Source organism: Marmota flaviventris, chromosome 3 (assembly GCF_047511675.1).
Source record: "Marmota flaviventris isolate mMarFla1 chromosome 3, mMarFla1.hap1, whole genome shotgun sequence".
NCBI classification, from domain to species: Eukaryota; Metazoa; Chordata; class Mammalia; order Rodentia; family Sciuridae; genus Marmota; species Marmota flaviventris.
In genome coordinates, this window is record NC_092500.1 from 11,338,818 (window position 1) to 11,364,548 (window position 25,731).

General features: G+C 48.8%; 1 protein-coding gene across 1 annotated transcript; it reads left to right on the forward strand.

Moving 5' to 3' along the window:
• The first annotated feature begins 10,531 nt into the window (after positions 1-10,531).
• Eif3d (eukaryotic translation initiation factor 3 subunit D) lies at positions 10,532-24,595 on the forward strand. Its single transcript, XM_027938476.2, has 15 exons — positions 10,532-10,658; positions 12,529-12,661; positions 12,939-12,984; positions 13,854-13,990; positions 14,581-14,666; positions 15,162-15,234; positions 18,401-18,513; positions 19,082-19,214; positions 20,022-20,169; positions 20,849-20,979; positions 21,620-21,705; positions 21,816-21,945; positions 23,380-23,522; positions 23,703-23,986; positions 24,458-24,595. The coding sequence occupies exons 2-15, from the start codon at positions 12,539-12,541 to the stop codon at positions 24,469-24,471; spliced, it is 1,647 nt and encodes a 548-aa protein (XP_027794277.1). The 5' UTR covers positions 10,532-10,658; positions 12,529-12,538; the 3' UTR covers positions 24,472-24,595.
• The last annotated feature ends 1,136 nt before the right edge of the window (positions 24,596-25,731 follow it).

Below are 25,731 nucleotides of genomic sequence, written 5' to 3' on the forward strand. Positions count from 1 at the left end.
TGCTTGCACCCTTTAAGCCTCAGCTCACTCATCTACAAAGTGGGGAGGTGCATCACAGCACCTGCCTAGAAAGAGAGTTAATAGCCAATGCTCAGAAAGCACGGGCAGCCACAACGGCCACCAGCCAGGGCTTGGTAAACACGAGTGACAGTCATCTCTTTGTCCACCTTCTCCATGGAACTCTGAGCCCCTGGACAGTAAGAACTATAATATTCAACTCTGGATCCCAGAACCTGGGCCAGCTCCCGGCATGATAGCTCCCTGACGTCTACGGGGTGCCAGGCACAGGCCCCAAGGCGGCCAGCACCATTGTCTTCCCAGCCCTAACCCCATCTCATCCTCGAAGGTGATGACACCCTCTGACAGCTCTGGCCTGGACACACACCACTGGACACACACACACTTTTCTGCCCTCCATCCCCAGCACCTTCCTGTTATCCGCAAACTCGTCTCATCCTTCAAGACTGCTTCTGGGCATAGGCCTCCCCCTGCTCAGGCCACCTAGTACAGACTTCTGAGCGTCTCATCCCAGGCTGTATTGTCAGCTACACACACACACACACACACACACACACACACACACACACACCCTGCTCCAGAAGCTCCAGGGCACCAAGCTGCTCTGCGTCTCTGCAGGCCCAGTGCCTAGCATGGAGCAGGCACTCTGAGAACATTCCCTGGATGAAGAAATGAATGGATGTACAGACCACTCCTGACCACACAGCCACCAGCAGCCTTCAAGGATCAGATCTGGTGAGTCACTCATACCCTGCAAATGCCATGCAGCAAAAGCAGTGACCTCCTCTCTTTGCATCTCTCTCACCAGCTCCAACCCAGAAGCTGCACCTCTCAGCCTGACGCACCCTGGGAGCCTCCCGGCTGCAGCTCGCACCCTCCCACACTGCAGCTTCAGAGGGGCTGAGCGGCCTGCAGGGAGCTCCCCACCTCCTCTCCATGTCGCAGAGGTCTGCTGAAGCCCTTGGCCAGGAGCTGGCCTAGGAGTGGGGACAGAGCCCTCACAAAGAAATAGTGGCAGGAAGAGACAGTCCACCACCTATGGTCAGTGAAAGTCTACCATGCGCACGCTACTCTGTGCTAGTGCCACCACCTCTGTGTGCCTTGGTTTCCTCCTCAAAGGGCGGGGGGGCAGAAAGACCTATCCCATTTAGTATACGAGGATGGTTTGGTAGATGGAACTGGGGATCTAAGTAAATTGCTTGCTATCCATGAAGCCCTATATCCAATGTTACTATTGTTATTATTTATTTATCTTAACACAGCACTGATGGATAACCAAACAGCCACACTGACTTGCACATAGTAGGAGTTTAACTGGTATTTGATGCATTGAAATGCAGTCCTGACACCGGACATGTCTTTTCACGACTTAGGGAGCAGCGCCATCTAGTGTCCAGAAGGCAGAACACCTGGACCCTCGGGTCAACAGCTCAGGGAGGTGGGTGCCCTGTCCTTTCAGGACAGACGCAAGGAAAAGTCAGTGTGACCCCACAGAACATGGAGAGACTTCTTCCTAGATGTGGTACAGGCTCAAAGTGTAGACAGGTGCAACAGAATTTGAAGCAACATTCAGATCATTTCTCTGCATAGGAGTTTGGGGTGAATCGATTACCCAAGGAGCAGTCCAACCTCATGCTTGGTGCTCCAGTCAGACCCTGCGGGAGGGTTGCTCATCCCTCACCTAAGAAGACTTGAATGTAGCTCTGCCACTCACATACTGTGGCCTTGAGTGGACTGTTGACCCTCCCAGCTCCTTTCTCATCTATTCAATGAGGTCCCTAACCTGCACTGGTGGCCCACTTAAAGAGTTATTGTGAAGATCAAATGAGATTTTTTTTTAACTTTTTTAAAAACCCAACTAGTTTATAAATTGTAAAGTGCTGCACAAACATGATGGATGCTGACTGTTATAATTTCCAATGACAGTGGTAACTGACCTCTGTAGAGCCTCTCACCATGCTAACTCTTGTTTGCACACAATATCATTCAATGCTCACCAAACCCTACAAAACAGGTATTTTGAAGAAGCCCATTTTGTAGATGTGGACATTGAGGTTTACAGAAATTTGAAATTTTGCCCAATGTTTTTAGAAGGAAAGCCAGGATTTAAACTCAGGGCAATGGGGCTTTCAAAGTGGGGTTGTCAACCACAGGGCTATATTGTCTTGATAGTTTCATCCAAAAATAATAAATAAATAAATGTTTAAAAAGCAGTTCTAACTACTGCTTGGGCATATGAATGAAGCCCTAACACATAGTGGTAGGTAGGCACCCTAAAGAAAACAAAAGAATTATTACCATTTATCTTCTTTTGCCCATTAAATTCTGCTTCCCTCCCATCTTACCCTAGTGTTGCCTTTGACCTTGGAGCCTCCTGGAAAAGGGGGGGCCCTTGGATCCAGCACCCAGGGCCTCACTCACAGCCAAGGTCAGAGAATCTCAAACATTCCCTCCTGGGCTCCAAGCTTAGCAAAAGGCCACCCATGCTCCCATGGGAATGGCAAAGGCAGATGTGGGGACGGGTCCCCTTCAAGGTCTCTGTCAAACAGATGGTACCAAAATCTGTTGGAGAAGGTGGCAATTTTCCAACAATCATAGTGACCCTCACACGTCTAGCATCCTCTTGTGCTGTTTTCTCAATATTTGGCCCTTAGAACTCTCCTTTGAGATTAGAATCCTTAGCCCTACTTTACAGATAAGGAAACAAGCCCAAGGAGATGAAGTGATTTATCCCAGGTCACACTGCAGATCAATGGCACAGACAGGACTTGAGTCCAAGACTCCAAAGCACAAACCCTCTGACCTCCAAGGAACCCAGAGACAGGGAGGCCCACAACCACTTCTGTCCACAGTGGTGGTTCCAACACTGCTGCTGTCCATGGACCATATGACCCCAGGCTCGCCACAGAGCCTCCCTGGCTTTGTGCAGAGATCCCTGCCAGCTCCGACTTGTTGTCCTTTATGCCTGTCCTTGAGCCATAAAGATGAGGGTGTTCAGCAGCATCTGCAGGTTTTATAGAGAAGCAGCTGTGACTTCGCCTCCCTCGGGAGCTTTTCCCGGCTTCCCAAGGCTGTTATTACCTCAGTGCTCTCGCGGCACCCACAGCACTGCAGCACGATTTGTGTGCAAATCCCGGAGAGCCAGGCAGCGAGCACACGTGGACATGAAGAAGGATGGGTATGGGCAATAGGGCACAGTGGGGACTGCAGCAAAGTACAGAGCCACGGTCAAGGGGATGGCTCTGTTCAGCTGCAGGTTCTTATCATGCAGGAAAGAAAGAAGGCCAGCCCAGCATGGCCATATCTTAGAAGAAGTGAAAAATCTGGATTTTTAGTGAAATATAACATTTAAACGTAGGTTCAAAATACATTTAATTAAGTACCCCAGAGCTATGGCAGCCCCTGGATTAATCACATCTAATTTCCTCACTAGAGTCTGACTGGATCTCTGAATACTGAGTGACAAACCCTAGGCCATCCTCACAGGTGACCAGTAATTTGATTTTTGAAATGTCTCAAGATCTTAGCCTGGTCAAAGCCACTCTCCCAGGTTTCCAGAAACTGTATTTATCCACTGACATGTATTAAGGATCCACTGCTTGCCACGTGCTGTCTTAGACCCAGTAACTGCATTCACAGACCTGATTCTCATTCTCTCCCTCGATGGTGCATAGGATTTCATCCATTTTACAGATGAGGAAACTGAGGCTCAGAGAGTCAGGCAACTTGGCCAAGGTCACACAGCTAGTAGTAAACCTGGGATTCAAACTCAGGCAGTCTGACTCCAGACAATGGGAACAAGGGCATGCAGCACGAACAGAAGAGATAGGCTGTGCTGCAGGAGGCAGGCCACAGGTTCAGACAGCAGCGCCTCCCAGCCCATGACTGCATAGAGAGATCAAGCCAAAATCCCCATTTCTCTTTGTCCCTAGGACACCAAACCCCAGCTTCCAGCAGAAGAAAACGTGGAGCCAAGGGGAGGCCTGGCTATTGCTCATCCTGTTGAAACAGTCAAACACTCTGTAAACTAGCTAAATGGTTCCAAAGGAAATGGGAATCTATTTTGTCTCCTGTCGCCAGGGCTGCAAATCCTGATATATCTCAGGCACAGCAGAGAGGCGGATGGCTCAGCACTTGGAGAGATGCCTGCGTGCGGCAGGAAGTGGGGTGGATGGCTCAACAGGTCCCCCTCTATTCTGAGAGCCGGTCCTGTGATGGCTGAGTGTACAGCCAGCTGAAATAAAAAATAACTTTGAACGCCAACCATTGGAACATACAGCAAACCCCTCTTCCTTCCTGGGGACCAGCGAGGGGGTAGGGGACCGACTTGGAGTATTCTCTGGGGCTTTAATCCTTCCAGGGTTTTGATTTCTAAAATTTTGCTGGGGCAACAAGACTCCTGGGAGGCCGGGATGGGCTGATGACTTGGAAGCTTCCCTTTGCACAGGTGCATCCTCCAGCGGATGATTGTGCTGCAGCTCCACAGAGAGTCTGCCTGGGGCAGCATATCTCTACCCTCCCCTCCTCACCTGTAAACCAGGGACATGACTTCTACCTCGCTGAGACAGGAAAATTTGATTCAGGTCCACAATTCCTCATCTGAAATCCTCATGACTTAATGTGATTTACAACTTTAAATTGTTTGGATTTTGGCCAGGCCTGGTGATGTGTGGCTGTAATCCCAGCAACTAGGGAGGCTGAGGCAGGAAGATCACAAGTTCAAAGCCAGCCTTGGCAACTTAGAGAGACTCTAACTCAAAATAAGAAAATAAAACTAGGGGTTTTCCTCAGGGTACAGCACCCCTGGGTTCAATCCCAACTACAAAAAATAAAATCTGGATTTGAGTGACGGGGAGCCTACCCCACATTAGGCAAGATGCCCAACAAACTCTGGAGCTGTGTTCCCTAAACCCTTGAAATTTTCTGTAGCAAATGTATAAATAATGACACAAAAGAGGATACAATAAAGGCTCGACTCACCTCACATCCAGTCCATATCAGGTTAGCCACCGAGTGCTTTTGCTTTTCAGAGCTCTGGGGACATGGGCAGTGAACGAGGGGCACAAGCTTCCTGCACGGGCACGCTGGCTTTCACTCCTATGGCACCTCCATCAGCAGCTCTCAGCAAGACCCCTCTTCTTGGGCCTGTCTTCTCATCTATGCAGTGGGTGATCAGCCTGAGGACCAGCTCCTCAGCAGCACATGAGGAAATGTAGGTAGCCACCCTGGAAGCAGAGCCAAGCCATGCCATCAGTCCCCTGGAGACCTTGGAGAACCCCTGCAGTTCCTCAGGAAGCTCCAGGAGGTGACACTGGGGTGTGCCCTTAAAAGAGATCCTGGGACCCCCCGGCTCCTCCCTGCTCCTTTCTTTTCCCTTCCTGGCCTGCTGAGGGGAGCAGCCTACTCCACCGCGCACTCCAGCCACAGGCCCAAAGCAACAAGACCAAGAAACCACACAGAGAACCCGCCAACTGTGAGTCACAATAAAGCTCCCACCATCTCCTGATAGTGCCGCAGGCTGGGGATCAAGCCTTCACCCCCAGGCCTCTGAGGAAACTCTGCTGGACTATGGCACACACAGAAAAGTCAGATACGTGCACACGTAATCATTTAATGACCGTTGCTACAAGTGTCAGGAAGATGAAGCTCTGCGAGGCCAGTGCAGGGCTAGGAGGACAGGTGTCCCCTAGGGAGTGACATTTGACTAAGAGCTGAAAATTAGGCAAAGAACAAAGGTGCATTCCCAGCAGAGACAACAACTCCTGGGAATCGTGGGGAAGAAGAAAGGCAAAATCCAGGCATAGAAAAGATTGTGGGCAGGCTAGTGCCAAGCAGATGTCCAAGCCAGGAGCTCCAAAGTAGCTCATCTGTCTGCGCAGAAAACAGCCCTAGAAGGATGGAAGTCCCCAGCAGGGGCAGAGGGCAGAGGGCAGAGAGAACCTGCTGCAATGAAAGGGAGGTAGAAGTTAAGAAGTCCCAGAGAGAAAGATAGGAACCCAGAAGGGACAGTGAGGACCTGGGGACTATTCACCACCCCAGGGCCCCCAAAGAAGGGGGTAAGAACAATTCCAACAGTAGTGATTTTGCTAGAATCTAAGAAAGTAGAAGTCATGGGAAAATGAGGTCCAAGTGGGACTTAGGTGACCAAGTGAGATTGGGGACCAGACAAAGAAACTGGAAATGTTCACCAAAATGAAACCCACAGGGCACAATAGCCTCAGCAAGGCAGTGAGTTCTCCAGCACCAAGCTCATCCAAGCAGAGGTGACAGCAACCAGGTAGCCCAGTGACAAAGGGGCACTTTCCTGGAGTGAGGGGTGGACCAAATAGATGATCAGGAGGATCCCCCAGTCCCAGTGGAAGCCACCTGTGAGAGCAGAAAGGGCCTGACCCTCTGCCGCAGTTCCTCCCCAGATCCCAGGCCCGCTCCTTCCCATCCTCCTAGTCTCAAGTGACACCTCTTCACTGAGGCCCCTGTGCACCCCCACTCTTAAAGTGCTGCCCTGAAATGTTCTGGAACACATTCCCTGTCGTCCCTCACCACTTCTCTGGCCTCTTTGTACCTTCCCTACACCGCCAGCAGAGCACCGTGCCACCCAGCTCAACACCCTGCTTCCTGCACACCTTGTCCCCCACACTGGCCCCTACATGGGGTTCCACTCATGTGCGTTAAATATGTAAATGAAATCCCAGCTCTGTCTCTCACTAGCTGTGTGACTTGGGTTCGTTAACTTGCTTTTCTGAGCACTTTGGCCATCTGTAAAATCAGTATCAAAATGCTGTAGTCACGAGGCTCAAGTGAAATGCAGAATTTTGCCACACAAATTGCTGTGCTAACATCAGCCATTCTGAGCAATATTGAGAAGTCAGTCGTTCAAATGCCCGAAGAGAATTTGTGATTCTCCAGACTAGGAAGCCACTGTGAAAGCTTCCTTAGAGAGGAGGGCTTCATTCCCAAGGCTACACTTCCCCACCAAGAAGGCTAAGGTTCTGATGGCATATCTCTAAAGCCGAACCTCAAGGCCCTGGATTCATTAAGCATTTCTTGGGCAAAGTCCGTCTGCCAGATATTGCAAAACTCACTCCGGAAGAACCCTGGCCCACGGCACTGCTTCTCCACTACAGAGCTTCCCAGGGTCTGGGGTGGGAGGTGGGGACACCATGTTAAAAAAACAAAGCAGGAAGAAGGCACAGCAATGGAGGGCTCTGCCCAACATTGTAGACACGTAGAGGAAGAGGCCTGGACTCAGGTGTCAGAAACAAGCCCCACACATCTTTTCTGAGGACCAACTCAAGGGTAAGATCCATTCTAGATCCTGGGGATACAAGAGTGGAAAAGACACATAAGATGGCATGTGAGGACATGATCAGTTGACAAGCAAACCAACAAGACAATTTTTAATAGAAATAAACGCTAGGAAGCCAATAAGACACTAACAGGATATACAAAAGTCCCAGGAGCCAGGCTGTCTCCTGAACTGGAAACCCTCGCTGATGGACCTGGAGCGTTCCTCTGTGCCTCCATGTCCTCATTTGTAGAAAGGGGTGCAGCAGGCCCACCTCATGGGGCTGTGGTGAGAACAGGATGAGGGGAAGGCGGGGACATGGCTCAGTGGTAAAACGCTTGCCTAGCAGGCACTAGCCCGTGGGCTCAATCCCCAGCACCACCAAAAATAGAGAGAAAATTAGATGAGGGAATTTAAGTTCTTGGAATAGTACCAGGCACGTGGCAAGCTCTGCATAAGTAGGTGAGAGAGAGAATGAGGGCGGGTGAGGCTACTCAGAGGGGTGGTCGGGAAATGCCTGTTTGATGGGGGCATGGCTCATCAAAACTCAGGGACCTGCAATCCAAACAGCAGAAAAACCTCGATTGAGGGTCTCCAAGAAGGAATCTGGAGTTTGGGTGTCACCCAGAATGGGGAGGCTGCCAGCAGGTAGCTTCCCCTTAGGGCCCTGGAGGTCGTGGTGAATGAGATTCCACCTTCCGACAAAGGGAAGCTACTGGAGGATCTTACAGTGAGGCACAGAAAGGCCATTTGGCTGCCCTGCAAAGAACAGACAGAGGAGCAGGCAGAAAGACAGGCTTGGGGGCCAACCAGGGGAAGGCAAGGTCTCCCAACCAAGCCCAGGGACCCAAAGTGAGAATGAGACAGGACACTCCAAATCCTTCTCCATCTGGGGTGGGCAGGGACATCTGGGCCAAAATATGGAAAAGATGATTAAACTCTGACATGAGACAGAGGCTGCAGCAGATGGCCTGTGGGCCCACAGCAGGAAAAAAAAAAAAAAAGAAAGAAAAGACATAGTCTAAGCAACCCATTATATTTTAAAACACATCACAATTTATTATTATTGATCCTAACCATACAAACATTCATGGAGTGCTTATTTATGCACCCAGGAAAATGTGCTAAATTCATTTTTTCATTTACTTCTCACAAAACACATTTCTATTCATTCCACGAATATGTTATATTAGGCACTGTTCTAGGTAAGAGAGGCAAGACCCCTACCTATGAGCTTCCACTCTAAAGGGGGACCTAGAGCCTAAAGAAAGAAACAATATTTCCGAGAGGGATGAGAATTATGAAGAAAACAAAGCAGAGTGAAAGGGCAAGGAGGAATTCAGAGGAGCAGCTGTTAGGAATGGTGGCCGGGAGGGTGGCCTCCGTGAGCAGCCAACTTTTTTTTTTTTTTTTTGGTCATGCTGAGAATCAAACTCAGGGCCTTGCACATGGTAGGCAAGCACTTCACCACTGAGCTACATGCCCAGTGCAGGAGTCAACTCTTGAACAGAGACACAGGTAACAAGACCAAGCCTGAGGAAAGAGTACCAGGCAGGAGGACAAGTGCAGAATCCTGCTGAGAGGGAAATAAGGACCACATATTTGAGGTGCAAAAAGAAAAGCAGGGAAGAACACAGGATGGCAGGATGTGAAATCGAAAGGTAAACAGGAACCAGACAGGCCACAGGAAGATAATCCTATTTCACTCTAAGTACATAATGAGAAGCTGCTAGGAGATTGTGAAAAGAATGTTTTGACCACCATGTGAAAAGGAACCCAAAAGGAGTAAGAGTAGTGGATCCAAGCATGAAGACAGATGGTGGTAAAAAATGAGAGCATTCACCAGGCATGGTGATGGCCAGTTATTCCAACTACTCTGTAGACAGGCAGGAGGATCTCAAGTTCAAGGCCAGCCTGGGCAACTTAGCTCCACTCTCAAAAAAAGTATGGGTGGGAGTTGGGGATGTATGTAGTTCAGTAGTAAAGCAGCCTGGGGTTTCATCGCCAGTACCACAAACAGAAAGTGGTAAAGCATTCAAGATGTATTTTGATAGTAGAATAGGCGACTTACTGAAGAATTGAATATGGGAAGAAAATGATAAGCCATTACCAACCAGGATTCCTGACAAGGTACCTGAAGTACCTGGTGCATGAGTACGATGCACCAGGCACCACTAACAAAAGTGAGCAAAACTGGAAGATGGGCAGATTGGGAGACATTTTATTGGGGGGCAGGGGGGTGCTGCTATCAACATTCGCATTTTACTGATAAACAAACACGTTTTAGAGAGGTCAGATAATCTATCCAAGTTCACCCAGGTGGTATACAGGAATCACCCGAAACTACAAGTACTTTCACATACTTTGATTTTTGACCTTCACAGCAACCCCTTATCATCACCTCCAATTTAAAGAGAAGGAAACTGAGGCCCAGGGCCGTGAAGGCCACACAGTGGCAAGGTCTGGACATCAGACCTCGTAACTGATACAGGGTCCGATAAAGGAGACGGGCTGAGAAACACAAGGGAACCCGGGGCCAGGCAGAAAGGACCCCGGGCTTAATGAAAACCTAGCCCACAGACTCCCCAAACTCAGGTCGCAGAGAGGGCAGCACTGCTGTCCCCTGAAGCAAGGTCCTCGGAATCTCCATGGCTGATTAAGAAGCAGATCCCCGGGTCTGCAATCTGAATTTTTTTTAAATCAGCGACCCTGAAGTTTTTCAGAAAAGTAAGTTGGAGAGCTGCGGAACAATGGCTTGTCCCCTGGAGGCCGCCCTGAAACTAGCCGCCTGAACTTCGCAGGTCACTACCTGCTGGGCCTCGACTCCCGCCCTGTGAACTAGCAGGAGCGGAGGAGCTCGGCCTCCCCCGGACACGAAAGCCACACCGCGGACTACGGGTTAAGGCGCGCGGGCGCCACGGGGCACTGTGGGAGGCAGCGGGGCCGAGGCCGCGGAGCATTGTGGGACACAGCGGGGCTGTCAGCCTCGCCCCACCTCCAGTTTCTCCGGCACCAAGTTCAGCCACGTTTCCACTCGGGAACGCCCTCTCCGGACGTCCCCGGATGCAGCCTGACGTAATCACGTCTCTCGCGTCTTGGCGCCTCAGAGGCTAAAGAGGACGCCTGGCAAAGACCAGCGATGAATTTCCGGGTGCGCCTTCGCTTTACGGCTCGCGCGCTCTTTCGCCGAATCCGGAAGAAGCAGGCAGGCGTTTACGACAGTGCCGGTCGTGTTTACGGCGCCGGCCTCTGAGTGCGCATGTTCTCTGTTTTCCCGGTTCCTTGGAGTGCAGTGCTGGCGAAGTCTTTGGCCCGGGCCATCTGTCGCCATCCGGGCGGGCCGAGGCCGTTGCAGGTGAGCGGCGTGTTTTGTATGGTCCTACGGACCTCCAGAGTCAGCTCGGGTAAAGCCTGGCCTTCGGGACCTCCCGGAAGAGGCCCCTTACGTCCCCTCCTGCCGTCGCTCTCCCTCCGTTGGGCGGGGCAGGAATCTTCCTTCAGTGGTCCCAGGCCCGCCACACTGTGGGATGCGGGACATGTACGTGTCCCTTACCGTAGACTCCGCTCGGCGGCCGAGGGTTGGGTGAACTCCATTGTCTGACTTAAGCCACTGGGGCCACAAGACCATTCTAAAGGGTCCAAGTCTCCCTGAGTTTCTTAGTGGGGTGTTTGGGTGCCCAGCCGAGCGGTTCGACCCCTGCCTTGAGCATGCCTCACGGAGGTTTCCTTCCGTTGTTTTGTGATTTAGACGGCAAAGGTAGAAGACCAGATTTCACTGATCTGACACCTACCCCAACCCGAGCCCGGGGATCTGTATGGCCACCAGACCCGCCGACTGCCCAGTTGGTGCCTCACTACCTTGCCCTTGTGGCCAGTGCAGCTGTCACATCGTTTTAGTTGAATGGCCTAATTTCATTTCTGCTCGCATTATTTTACAGTGCTGTTGACAACTGGATTTTAATGTCTAAGACATCATTGTGGTGTTAGGTATCACCTAAAACCCAATTTTTTTTCAGATTCCTTTCTGCCTATGATATAATGAAAGAAAGCTGGAGTTATGCAGATAACCCTGGAAGTCAAAAACTATTTTCAAATGATGGGCAGATTAACTGCTTGATTTGTCTGAGCTTCAAATTTTTATTTCTATAATGGGGCGCCAGAAATTAGTGACATTAAAGGATGTGGCATGCAATGCCTGGAACAGGGTTGAAGCTCATAAAGATTTATTTAATGTGAATTGCTCAAGACCACCACCCCTTCCCATCTGTTCTATTCATGTAGCTTAGTTTAAGTTCAGATTTGGAGGCTGAAGTACCCAGATAAAGTCACTGTTTCTGTCACCCAAATGTCATCTCTCAGCCTCAGAGAAGCAGTGGGCATCAGAGTTACTAAGTACACTATGCTGGTGCTCTTTGATTGCTTTCCAGCCTCCAGGAAATGTTGGGGAAATGGACTGGGAATTCCCCTGAGCATTTTCAGAGTGTCACCTTGGATGCTGAATTCATAGGTTTTTGATAGGCAGTGACAGTTAAGTATCTGCTAGAGAGCCTCTGGTTTTTTACTCTCCATGAGTTCCACCATTATGCAGAGTGTGGCCTCTGGGACCTTGTCCATCAACTGGCATTGTAAATTTGGGCAGTGTCTTAATTTCGCTTTGCCTTAGTTTCCTTTTGCAGAAAGTGGGGATAATACTGGCCACAAGATTGTTGGGAGGATTGTATGGCATTTTACAAAGAAGGTGTTTTTTCACATGTTAACTAGAAGAACTTTCACAATGGTGCTGTGATATACACAGTTAAATATTATATGCCTTGATGAAAATATTTCTGAAAACCAGAAGGTGGTTATTACCCATCAGAAAATGTTACTGTTTCATCAAATCTTCAAGACACCACTCAAGAAACACCCTTAACTTACGAGACACTAAGAAATAAAAGCTACATGTTGAGGTTTGGCACCCCATCAGGTGTAATGGGAGCCTCGTTTCAGATCCTTTGCAGTGAAAAACAAAGTGTTCTAGAATTAATGAAATATGGCAAATCAATTTTGTTGGCAGGTTTCTGAGTTTTAAGTATTCAAAGAAAGATGAGGAAAAGTAGCTAGACGGCTGAGGGTTGTTTGTGTACTCTCTTTGAATTTTAGCATTTTTGTTTTTACCCCATATGAGGGTGTTATATACTTTGAGACTTTCCTTCATGCAGTGACTTATGTTATTTGTTTCTAAGGTTTAAAAACATGGCGAAGTTCATGACACCGGTGATCCAGGACAACCCCTCAGGCTGGGGTCCCTGTGCTGTTCCTGAGCAGTTTCGGGATATGCCCTACCAGCCATTCAGCAAAGGAGATCGGCTGGGAAAGGTACTTGCCTGCCAGCGGGAGTCTGGATCTTTTAAGCTGTGACTGCTCCTCTCCAGGAGTTTCAGTTATTCTCTCAAAAGCACAGTCCTGTGCTCCCTACAGAGCTAGCAGCTGAGAGAGGGTATAACCTCTGGAGGGAGTGCTGGGGATTCCAAAGGCATCACGAGCCAGTTCTGATACTTTACCACATGGCGTCCCCTTGCTTTCAGGGCTTTCTGGGTCACCAGTGACTTGCCTGGTTGACCTGAGCATTCTCTTTCTTCATTGCTCTCAATAGGTTGCAGACTGGACAGGGGCCACATACCAAGATAAGAGGTACACAAGTAAGTCTTTTCAACTGGCTGCCCAAACCAGGACCTTGGGAGAATTGTTCCTTTTTTCTAATAAGCTCTGTCTGAAAGCTTTCTTCTAGGAAAGGAAAGATGCTAACAATGATTGATAGTTTCTAAGGGGATAGTCTTGACTGTGGACCCAAACGACATTTAAAAAAAAAAAATAGCTCCAAAACTTTATTCATTAAAGCAGTGTGGACCATTATCATGGGCGTTTTCCTCCACTTTGAGTCTTAGACCCCTCAAAAAATCTATCAAACACATTGCCAGTTTACGTTCTTTGCTTGGAATTTACTAAGCCTCTGAAGCCAATCAGTGGACTCCAGGTTTAAATCCCGTGGTTTAAGATCCTAGTAAGGACCAACAATAAAAAAAAAAAGATCCTAGTAAGGTAAAAGGTTTTTGTGTCAATTGAAACACAGTGGCTGCCTGGAGTGCCAAGTTAAGATACCTGAGGCTGAGGCCACAAGAGAGTCACTCGTCCACTAGACATGTCTGCCTTGGGCTGCAGACAGTGATGTGGTGGTGTGCGTGCCCCACATTCTCACACACAAACACAAGCTCTCAACTCGGATTCTTGCACAATGAGGTAGAGAATGAAATGGGACAACTCGAGTTCCCCAAAGTCTTGAAAAGTTCTTTAGCCTGGGGCTTTTCATGTTTCCACGTACATACGAATCAACTGGGGATCTTATTAAAGCTGTGGTTCTGGCTTAGTAGATCTGGGGTCGGGTGGGAGGCTGCACACCAGTCAGCGCCAGGTCCCCAGACCACACTTGAAGAGCAAGACTGGAATAGCACGTATGTGTATGTATACACCCTGTGGGTGATGGTTATTATGTTGTCACCTTTGCCTCCAGATAAGTACTCCTCTCAGTTTGGTGGTGGGAGTCAGTATGCTTATTTCCATGAGGAGGATGAGACCAGCTTCCAGCTGGTGGATACAGCCCGCACCCAGAAGACAGCCTACCAGCGGAACCGCATGAGATTTGCACAGGTAGAGCCTGAGCCGAGAACCTGAGGCTTGTGCTTTGGTCATTGCCTGCTGCTGAATGTTACCTTGTGAATGTTCATGAGAGAGGAAAGTGTATCGTGGTCTTCTAGTGAATCCCAAATGGCTATTCAGTGACAGATTGTATTGGAGTAAACTTGTACTAAGTCCAGGGACGCATTTAATAAGAGACCTGTTCACCAACAGCCCCAGCATCATAGTCCCCCACTAAGAATGGGTGTTGGTCATAGATAAAAAGGTGCCATGTATTCGTCACCTCACTTAATTGCTATATGAGGACTTTATGAAGTCGATGGTCCAGTTGGGCTGCATCTTATTACATAAAGAGACCAACTCAGCAGCCCGACTACAACCAGTAAACTTACTTCAATAGAAAAATCTGTCGTGGGAATTTAAGTCTAAACTAATTTCAGTACTTCTTCCACTAAAACTCCCAATCTGTTCATGCTGTGGAGTAAAAGCACAGAATGAAATGTGAAGCTTGGGCCTTGCCCCCCACCCTTACTCTAAAGACCTCCCATTAGTCCCACCAAATCCCTAGGGTCTTGACAGGGTTGCTTTTTCCTAATTCCCAGCGGAACCTCCGCAGAGACAAAGATCGGCGCAACATGTTGCAGTTCAACCTGCAGACGCTGCCCAAGAGTGCCAAGCAGAAAGAGAGGTGATGCTCCCACCCTGCCCGCACAAGGTGTCCTTCCCAGACAGGCTGTTCCCAGAAGACACCAGGCCAGACAGGAGGGGGCTCACTTTCCCACCATGGGGGCTAGGGGACTTTCCTAAAGCCAGTCATAGCAGGTAGCACAGGGAGGAGACTGCCTGCAGTGGACATGGCCACTGGGGAGGGAAACAGGCAGACAGGAGGTGACTGGGGTTGCCCAGTCTCAGTCCCACCGGGTACAACTCTAAGAAGCCCCGTTTATGCTGCATCCTACAGACCCCTGTTGTACTCACAGAGCTGTGAGGTTGAGCTAGTACACCTGGTCGGTATTTGGGGACAACATGCTTCTGCTACCATCTCCATTTTATGCCCATTTAGTCTCTTTCTGGGAGGCCGTTTTCCATCTCAGAGAAGTTGGTGATGATAGTGAAGTTCAGCTGAAGAAAGGGCCGCTGACTTAAAAACCGGCACTGAGATCACAATGTTCTATCTTTTCAGAGAACGCATCCGACTGCAGAAAAAATTCCAGAAACAATTTGGAGTGAGACAGAAGTGGGACCAAAAGTCACAGGTAGTGTATCCACAACAGAATTCTGTCTGGGAGTACAGTTTTGTTTCTTTTTATTGCAGTTTTGAGGTATAATCACATGCCATAAAAGTGAGTGGGTTTAGTGTATTTGCGGAGTTGTGCAACCGTTACTGCAGTCAATTTCAGACCATTTTCTTCACCCTAAAAAGAAGCCCTGTGCTCTTTAGCAGTAACCCCATTCCTCCCAGCCCTAGACAACCGCTAAGCTATTTTTTATGTACATATTTTTTATTTGTTCTAATTAGTTACACATGACAATAGGATGCATTTTGACACATCATATATAAATGGAGTTTAACTTCCCATTCTTGTTCTATGTGATGTAGAGTTACACAAATCATGTAATCATATATGCACATAGGGTAATAATGTCCGATTCATTCTACTATCACTTCTAACCCCATATCCCCTCCCTTCCCTTCCCTCTGTCTAGTCCCAATTACCTCTATTCTCCCCCACCCCCAACCCTTAATTGTGAGTTAGCATCCTCATATCAGAGAAAACATTCGGGCTTTGGTTCTTTGAGATTGGCTTATTTTGCTTAGCATAATATTCTCCAGCTCCATCCGTTTACTAGCAAATGCCATAATTTCGTTCTTCTTTAAGGCTGAGTAATATTCCATTGTATAAATACAGCACATTTTCTTGTATCCATTCATCTGTTGAAGGGCACCTAGGTTCCATAGTTTAGCTATCGTGAATTGAGCTGCTATGAACACTGATGTGGCTGTGTCACTATAGTATGCTGATTTTAAGTCGTTTGAGTATAAAACAAGGAATGAAATGACTAGGTCAAATTATGGTTCCATTCCACATTTCCGTAGGAATCTCCATACTGCTTTCCATAGTGGCTGCACCAATTTGCAGTCCCACCAGCAATGTAAGAGTGTGCCTTTTTCCCTACATCCTCACCCAACATTCATTATTGCTTGTATTCTTGATGATTGCCATTCTGACTGGAGTGAGATGGACTCCGGAGTAGTTTTGATTTGCATTTCTCTAATTGCTAGAGATGTTGAACGTTTTTTCATGTTTATTGATCAATTTTGTGAAGTGTTGTATCTGAGGTGCATGTGGGAAAGATTTTCTCTCCCATTCTATAGGTTCTGTCTTCACATTACTGATTGTTTCTTTTGCTGTGAAGAAGCTTTTTAGTTTGATTCCATCCCATTTATTGATTCTTGATTTTACTTCTTGTGCTTTACAGGTCTTTGTTAAGGAAGTCAGTAAGCTGACATGGTGGATATTTGGGCCTAGTTTTTCTTCACTTAGGCGCAGGGTCTCTGTTCTAGTGCCCAAGTCTTTGATCCACTTGGAGTTGATTCTATCTGTTTTTGTGCAGGGTGAGAGAAAGGAGTTTAATTTCATTTTGCTACATATGGATTTTTAATTTTCCCCCCACTATTTGTTGAAAAGGCTATCTTTTCTCCAATGTATGTTTTTGGCACCTTTGTCTAGCATGAGATAACTGTATTTATGTGGGTTTGTCTGTGTATCTTCTATTTTATACTTGCTCTGTGTATCTGTTTTGGTGCCAATACCATGCAGTTTTTGTTACTGTTGCTCTGTAGTATAGTTTAAGTTCTGGTATTGTGGTGCCTCCTGAATTTTCCTGTTTTGAACATTTCACATAAATGAAATTCTGTGTGATATTTTGTGACAGGGCTAACTTAATTTAGCATAGTGTTTTCAAGCTTCATCCATTTTATAGCATGTATTGGCGCAGTGGCTACAGAGGATTGATTCCCAAATCCCTTGAGGAATACCAAAATTGCAGGTGTTCAACTCCTTGTGTATAAAATGTGACAGTATTTGCATGTGACCTGTGCACATGTTCTCCACTACTTCTGTTTTGTTTTTGTTTGTTTGTTTGCAATGCTGAAAATTGAACCCAGTATCTTACATGTTAGGTAAGCATTCTACCACTGAGCTACACTCCCAGCCCTTGGGTATTTTAAATCATTTCTAGGTAACTGCATAAATTATTCCTTATCTGCTTATCTGAAATGCTTAAGACCATAAGTACTTCCAGTTTGGGTGTTGGGTTTTTTTTTTGGGGGGGGGGTCTTTTAGAATAACATCTAAAATAGCATCATCAAGCATCCTTAATCCAAAATCAGAAACTAATTGAGTGTCTTGTCAGCGCTCATATTCAAGTTTGGAGCATGTCAGATGTTTGGATTAGGAATGCTTAACCAGTAATGCTTAATACAATGTAAATGTTACGTAAGTAGACTTTGTATTCTACCATTGAGGGAGTAACTGACAAGAAGAAAGTGAGCCAGGTGCAGTAGCACACACCTGTGATCCCAGTGACTTGGGAGGCTGAGGCAGGAGGATCATGAGTTCAGCCTCAGCCACTCAGAGAGGTCCTAAGTAACTTGGGCAGACCCTCTCTCAAAATAAAAAATAGGGGCTGGGATAAAGCCCAGTTGCTTGCCTAGCATGCCCTGGGTTCAATCCCCAGCACCACCAAATAAATAAATAAATAGGGCTGGATGTGAAGCTTAATGGTTAAGCACCCCTGGGTTTAATTCCCAGTACAAAAAAAAAAAAAATCTGTACATTCACTCCATTGCCCAGGCTGGTCTCATGCGACTCTCCCACCTCAGCCTCCTGAGTAGCGGGGAACACAGGATCCCCACTGCCCTCAAATATTTTTAGTCCATGGTCTGTTCGATCCTCAGATGCAGAACCCTTAGGTGTGGAACTGCCTCTGTGGCGGCCCCACTGTACTTCATTTTCTTTTTATTTTATTTTAAGTAACATCCCTTGGTGTGGAAGTCCACACTGCAGTGCTGGTGTGGACACTGAGGACAGTAAGCACGGGTAAGTCAGGACACAAAGGTGCAGTGGTGGAATCCAACCTGCCAGATCCTGTGCTTGCTGTACGGAAATGCATTTGCCCGCCAGAGGAGCTCTGGATGTTCCTGGTGGAATCATTGCCCAAGCGTAGAATTATGTTTTTAAAATCATGATCTGTTTAGTCCTTTTAGGTTATAAGCTCCCAGGAGTCAAGAATTCTGTCTTATAAAACAGCCAGTACCATCCATATTTGTTGAATAAGTGTCCTTCCTAGTGTTAAACTGTCTTTTGCTTATATTTTGCATGGACTCTAAGTCCCTTTTCCAATGGTTTCCCATGGCAGAAACCCCGAGACTCTTCAGTTGAGGTCCGCAGTGACTGGGAGGTGAAGGAGGAAATGGATTTCCCTCAATTGATGAAGATGCGCTACTTGGAAGTCTCGGAGCCGCAGGACATGTGAGTGGCACTTTTCCTGTTATCCACCCTGATCCTGGGGGTGGACTCTCTTCGTGGATGTTCCCTTAAGCCCTGGTAATTATAGAAAGGATCTGAAGCCACTTACTCAAAAGAGATTGTGTTAAGATTAATGGGTGCATTTTTAAAAATCAAGACTAACCCAAAAAGCAGAAAGAAGTTTATTAATCTAAACTTCAGGTTTCTTACAACTTCCTGGCATCCTGAGCAAAGGAGAAATAAATTATACAGCTCTTGCGGCAGAAAGAGAAAAAGAAAAAAGCAAGGAGAAATATACTCATAGTAAACCCCAGATTTCTTTCAGTTTTGGCAGAGAGAGAGGGAGACAGCAGTTCTTGGGGCGGCTGCTTCTCCTGACATTTCAGAGAGCTCCTCACTACAAAGGGCAGATGGATGGAGCTGAGCCTATGGGACTTGAGAGCACCAGACCAGATGTCTGTTCTCCATCCCTTCCTCTTATTAGACTTCTGGGCAAGACTTAGGATTCTATGATTAAAAGAAGAAAAGTGGGCTCACCTCTTTCCTTGCTGTCTTGCCTGCTCTTCCTCAGTGAGTGCTGCGGGGCCCTGGAATACTACGACAAAGCCTTTGACCGCATCACCACCAGGAGCGAGAAGCCCCTGCGGAGCATCAAGCGCATCTTCCACACCGTCACCACCACAGATGACCCTGTCATCCGGAAGGTGTGCATGCCCTGCTGGCCCTCTCCCGCCCGTTAGGATGCTTTCGGCTTCTATAGCTGAGACCTCAGAAAAGCAAAGGCCTTGGGACTACAGACACCTGCATTCCACACGGGGATCAGTTCAGGACCCCTCCACAGTGCCGAGAGCTGAGCGCTCAAGTCCCTTAATGGAAAGTGCCATACGATTTCCACATTACCTGGGCAGATCTTTTATACACCTTAATCATCTCCAGGATACTTACAGTGCCCAAGACAACGCGAATGCCACGTAAATGATTGTTCCACTATATTGGCAGTCTGCATGTGTCCAGCACAGACACAGTGTTGTTTTGATATTTGCTGGTGTCTGTGGGTGTGGAGCCCACAGAAAGAGAGGGCCAATTGTTTGTCTGGCCTGAGCAAATTCCTCTAAATAGACTTAGATGAAGGCAGGCACATAGAGGGTAGACCTTGAGTCATGCTGGTGTTGAGCCCCCACTCAGACCTGCGAGCTGGCTTCATGGCTGTTTTCTCATCCACAACAGTGGGCAAATGTTCTTACGCATGACATCGTGGCAGGGCGGAAGCATCAAGAAGCACTAACAAGTGGCCATGGCCTGTGGTTCCACCTTAGCCCAGCATGGTGACCACAGGCAGAGTCTCCGCTGATTTGCCACAGCCTCTCAAGCAACGGGGGACATGTGGGTGTGAAAGGCGTCCTTGTTCTTAGAGATTGGGGCAATGAGCAAAGGAGTCTTCCCCGCCATGCTATTGGGCAGTTGGGCCTAAGAAAGAGTCTCCTCAGACCTCCCTTTTGTCCTCCTTTCAGCTGGCAAAGACCCAGGGGAATGTGTTTGCCACCGATGCCATTCTGGCCACACTGATGAGCTGCACCCGCTCTGTGTATTCCTGGGACATTGTCGTCCAGAGAGTTGGGTCCAAGCTCTTCTTTGACAAGAGGGACAACTCCGACTTTGGTGAGGACCCTGTCTGGGAAGCAGCTCAGAGGCCTTGGGTGATTTTGTTGGTTCAGAACAGTTCCCTGGTACTAAAGAGGGGTAGGAGGTGGTCTGTCCCCTGGGGTGGCGATGGCTCATCGGCATCCCTCCCAACTCCTTGAGAATGGGGAAGGGGCTGGTGCTGCAGGCTCGGGAATGTGAGTTTGCTGGTCCCTTCTCAGAGCACCCCACCAGGCCTCAGCTGCCACTCGTCGCAGGTGTTCTGGCCTCTCCTGTCTCTCAGACCCTCCTCGTATTAATGTTTTTCTAGACTGATGCTTTTTGCTGCTGCCTTTCTGTGATACTCATATTGAGTATCAGTCACTCAGAAAAATGGCAATATGAAAGCAAAGCAAAGTCGTTCCAAGCCTGAAGTCTGAGGCTGCTCCCTTGTTAAAAAGATATCAAAGTCAAATGTGCTTCTGACACTTTGGGATTCCTCAAGAGCACTTTTGACTTTGGTCATGACTGAGTTCACTGTTAGATGGTCTCTAGGCTGCTCCCTCCTGCTGTGTGTCCTGCACTTAGGGGACCAGGCTTGTAGAAGGCGGTTTTGGGGGGGAAGGGCCTCTGGTTTGGGTCTGCACATCCCCTAGTTTGCTGTACATGTTGTCAGAGACTCTTGGTTACATCCTATGTGACCATGTCCCCTTTGCAGACCTCCTGACTGTGAGTGAGACAGCCAATGAACCCCCTCAGGATGAAGGCAATTCCTTTAACTCGCCCCGCAACCTGGCCATGGAGGCGACCTACATCAACCACAACTTCTCCCAGCAGTGCCTGAGAATGGTGAGGCAAGCACCTGGGTGCTGACCGTGCCGTTTAGTTGACTCCCGTGTATTGAGCCTCTGCTTCCCACAAGGTCCTGGGACTGTGGGGCTGATCGAGTGGGACCGGTGTGTTCCCTGCCTGTAGCAGAGGCTGCAACTCAGGCCTTGAAGTCAGACTCCCCGATTTTGAACTGTAGGTCTACCCCCTGCTAGCGCCAGAGCCTCAGGCATGTTTCCTCTGTTAAGTTACAGTACCCATAATGCTTGTCTCTCACAGACACGTTGTGAAGATTCCTTCAGTTCTTTAAAAAATTTGTTGTACAGATGCATCCTTTTAGGTCCTGTGGACAGAGCAGGGAACAAAGCAGAGCTTCTGCCCTTAGGGAGCTTTGTTGTAGTGGAAGACGAAAGATAATGGACACCATGTTGGTGTGACTTGGTAGCCTCTGTGCCATGGTGAGGGGAGAGCAGGGCTGCTGGGTCATTGTTCTAATCCGCTGGGCGCTGACAACCAGGGGTGGGGGGTAAAGCAGACATAAAGCACAGTGAGCTCAGAGTCCCCTTGAGGGCCCCAGGCCAGGGATAGAAATGCTGGGTCTGGCTGTTTGGGTTAGGAACAGAGTTAGCACTGTCTTGTGACAGCTTTGTCATTTTTGCAGGGGAAGGAAAGATACAACTTCCCCAACCCAAATCCGTTTGTGGAGGACGACATGGATAAGAATGAAATCGCCTCTGTCGCTTACCGGTACGTCAGCTCCCTGGAGGGCCACTGGGAGCAGAGACAAGAGCCTGTTTGGGGGGATGCACCTGAAATGGAGGGTGTCAGTGACCAAATGAGTTCCTGCTTCACTGCAGTTACCGAAGGTGGAAGCTCGGAGACGATATTGACCTTATTGTCCGTTGTGAGCATGACGGCGTCATGACCGGAGCCAATGGGGAGGTGTCCTTCATCAACATCAAGACCCTCAACGAGTGGGACTCCAGGGTGAGGCACCGCCCCCCGCACACCTCCATGTCTGTTCCCTTCCGTGTGCGTTGTCATAGCCAGCGGAGTTTTCCCCGCCAAGTTCCTCATGGGGGGCAGGGTTCAGCTGACAGCATTGGGAAGGCTTCTGCTTGCCTTGCACACCCGCACCCCCTTCTTCCAGCACTTTCTTCCTCCACCTTCTGTCTGGCCTCCTCTTACCTTCTGCTCTCTGCACATCTGGTTCTACTCTCTTGTCGTGTGGGCTGGCGGTTTCCCGCAGGCCCAGCAGCTCTCCCTGTCGCCTCCTTACTCCAGCCATTGCTATCTCTAGCTTTGATCCCTGTATCCAGTTCCTTCGCCGTGAACTCTAAGACCCAGCTTAGAACCGACTCACAGACATACCTAGAAAGAGACGTGTTCCCCATCCTCCCCCACGCTGTGTCCCTGGTGGCTGGGCCATTGGTAGTTCTCAGACGGCCCAGGCTTGTGCTGCACAGGCTTTCCTTGCCACTCTCCAGGACACTTGGATTTAGGACACTTGATTCAGGAGGAAAACACTGGGGCCATCTGTTCTGCACCCTTGGCCCCTCACCTGCAGAAAAGCACCAAGGAAGGTTTGCTGTGGCCTTGGCTGCAGGCCAGCGGCCTTCTCTGTTCTGTTTTGTCACTCAGCTCATTGGTTCGCTGACATCGCCAGGCACAGGGCCCTGTTCACTCATGTTTTACATCTGCCTGCCTCCAGACCTCCCTCTGTAACCACAGCTCCTCCTATGCCTACCAGTGTCCTGCTCCCCTCGCCCAGCACAGATCAGGGAAGGGCTCTTTGGTGCCTCACCAAACCCACACTCCTAGTCAGTTTGGAACTAACTGGCTAATAAAATGAACTTGTATGTTTATTTTTTGCAATGAACCAAGAAGGATTGGAAACCTCCACCATGTGACCTCTGACCAGTTACTTCACCCTGGACCAACCCAGCTGCCCACATCTGTAATTAAAGTGCCCCGAGACCCCACTAGGGTCCTTTTCTGGTATCCACATGTGCCCGCTTTTGTGGAGCCTCAGACTTAGCTCCTCACCCTGCCCGAGGCTGCCCTAGGTGTCCTTCCCACCATGCCTCAGATCAGTATCCACCCCTCCCCTGCAGCCTCTGCCAATGCCTTCGCTCGGTTGACCATCGCACCCACATAGCACAAGTGCTTCTGTGGTTTATATGGCACTTGATGCCATCTCCATGTCTTTACTTTTGTGTGTCCATCCCATCTGGATGGCGCCTAGAGAAAAGGATTGTCCCATTGAGTAGCTGCTGTGTAGCAGACTATGCAAGGGGGACCATGTCTCTGTCTCCATGTGCTGACAGTATTAATCCTGATCAGCCGCGTCCTTCCCTGCTCCCTAGTTAGCAGTCAGGGGAGGCCCTGCCTTGCACCTCTAACTGGGCCTTCCTCTTGCAGCACTGCAATGGTGTTGACTGGCGTCAGAAGCTGGACTCTCAGCGTGGGGCTGTCATTGCCACTGAGCTAAAGAATAACAGCTACAAGCTGGCCCGATGGACCTGCTGCGCTCTGCTGGCCGGATCCGAGTACCTCAAGCTTGGGTGAGATTCCCAGCAGGGGGCCAAGGACTGGCCTTCTGAGAGGCTAGAGACAGGCTTATCTTTTCCTTCCTCCCTTGAGGAGAGCAGCAAACAAGGTGTCACCATTTAACTGACATTTGACCGCCAGCACTGCCAGCTCTGTGCCACCCGCTCCTGCCACTAACATCCCTTTCCCCACAGTTATGTGTCTCGCTACCATGTGAAGGACTCCTCCCGCCATGTCATCCTGGGCACCCAGCAGTTCAAGCCCAACGAGTTCGCAAGCCAGATCAACCTGAGCGTGGAGAACGCCTGGGGCATCCTGCGCTGCGTCATCGACATCTGCATGAAGCTGGAGGAGGGCAAGTACCTCATCCTCAAGGACCCCAACAAGCAGGTCATCCGAGTCTACAGCCTGCCTGATGGCACCTTCAGCTCCGATGAGGACGACGAGGACGAGGAAGAGGAGGAAGAGGAAGAAGAAGGTGTGTGGCAAGCCTCTCTGAAGTCTCAGGGATCTGGGGGCTGGCAAGGGAACGAACCCTGGAGCCACTGGCACAGTCACCCTTGATAAAAACCTTTTGAGAGTCCCTGGGACGTTAGCACCCGCTCCGGCTCCCAGAGCTTCCTCCAGAGCCTTCAGAAACATAAGGCACTGAGGAGAGCCAGGTCCTTGGAGGAGCTGCTAGGGTTGGGGGAGCTAGGCTGTGGAGGTCCCTGACTATAGCTGGTGCTCTGGACAGGAAAGGTGGGCTCTAGCAGCTACATAGGATGGAAGCCCTCTCAGGCCTCACTGGCCAATGACTGAAGAATAGCCCAGCCCCACGAGGTTCCCAAAAGCCAACTTGGGAGTAGAGGCACTGGACCTCAGAAGCAGCTCACCAGTTCACAGAGGAGAGTGCACATCACATCACACAGCGTGGCTCATTTCTTTTTTAACATTTTGTGTCTTTCAGAGGAAGAAACTTAACCAGATGGTGGTGTGGCACTGGAGTTTGATTCTGCTGAGCCTAGGAGGGCCTTTGGTGCCTGGTCTGTCTGACTCCTGCCCTCTGCCCTGCGGCAGATGGAATAAAGTATAAGTTTTCTTGGTCTCTCTCCCTCATCATTTGCCTCTTCATCCTCCCAGCAGCCCTTGGGTTAGGGAGTGAGGCCTAGCTGCTTCTGTCTGGCCTTCATTCTTGAGCATTGCTAGAGGCGCTCCTGGTACAGATGAATTTCCCAGAGTGTCCTTTTGGAATCCCTTGAAATAATCCTTTCGTAGGCAGTGTTAATTGCGAGGTAAGTGATGGGGGTCCCCGCAAGGAGTCCACTGGCACAACCCTCGGGCCTGCTGGCATGTGCAAGACCAGACTGTTGCCTTAGAGGGCCAGATGTCTCTGGGTCACCAACAAGACAGGATCACTGCTCTTGAGAATGCCACCTTGGAAGATGTTGATGGATGTTCCATGGAGTGGTGATTGTGTTGGTTTCGTAAATTGTTTTCAAGCTTGGCTTGGGCAGGTGACAAAATCTGAAGCCAAAGCCCACAAAAGCTGTGTGTCATAAGAAAGCTCTGGTTGTTTTGGCTGAGTCAACTTTTCTGGGTGGATGCTGTTCTGTTCTGGACACTGAAGTGATTACCCTCCTGGATAACCAAGCATTCTATAAGTACCTGGCCACCACTGCTTTCAGAACTTAATGCTAATGGAAATAACAGCATCTTACAAGTGAAATAGATTCAGCTTTGTAGTAGAATTCCCAAAGTTAGAATTTTAATCAAAATAATTGTGCCTCAGGAAGCACAAATATATGTATATATTTTTGTGTGTGCTTTTCTGAGAGTTGAACCCAGAGTTTCAAGCATGTCAGGTGCTCTACACTGAGCCATGGCCCTAGCCCTTGCAAGCAAAAATTTACTGGGGCAAAATTTACTTTGTCATTAGGGATACTGGAGAGAGAAAGCAAAAAGTTTGTGTGGAGTTTTCATGGTAGTTTTAAAATACATAACGTGGTTGGGCTGGGGTTGTGGCTCAGTGGTAGAGCACTTCTCTAGCACACATGAGGCACTGAGTTGGATCCCTGCACCACATAAAAATAAACAAAGGTATAAAAAAAGTACATATATATATATGATGGTGTGACAGGTGCCATAAAGTTTCAAGCTTAGAATTCAAACATGTGGCCCAGTCTCAGGATTAACTGGGGCTGGCAGTAGCCAAGGCTCATTCTCTAAGTACTTTGCATCAGA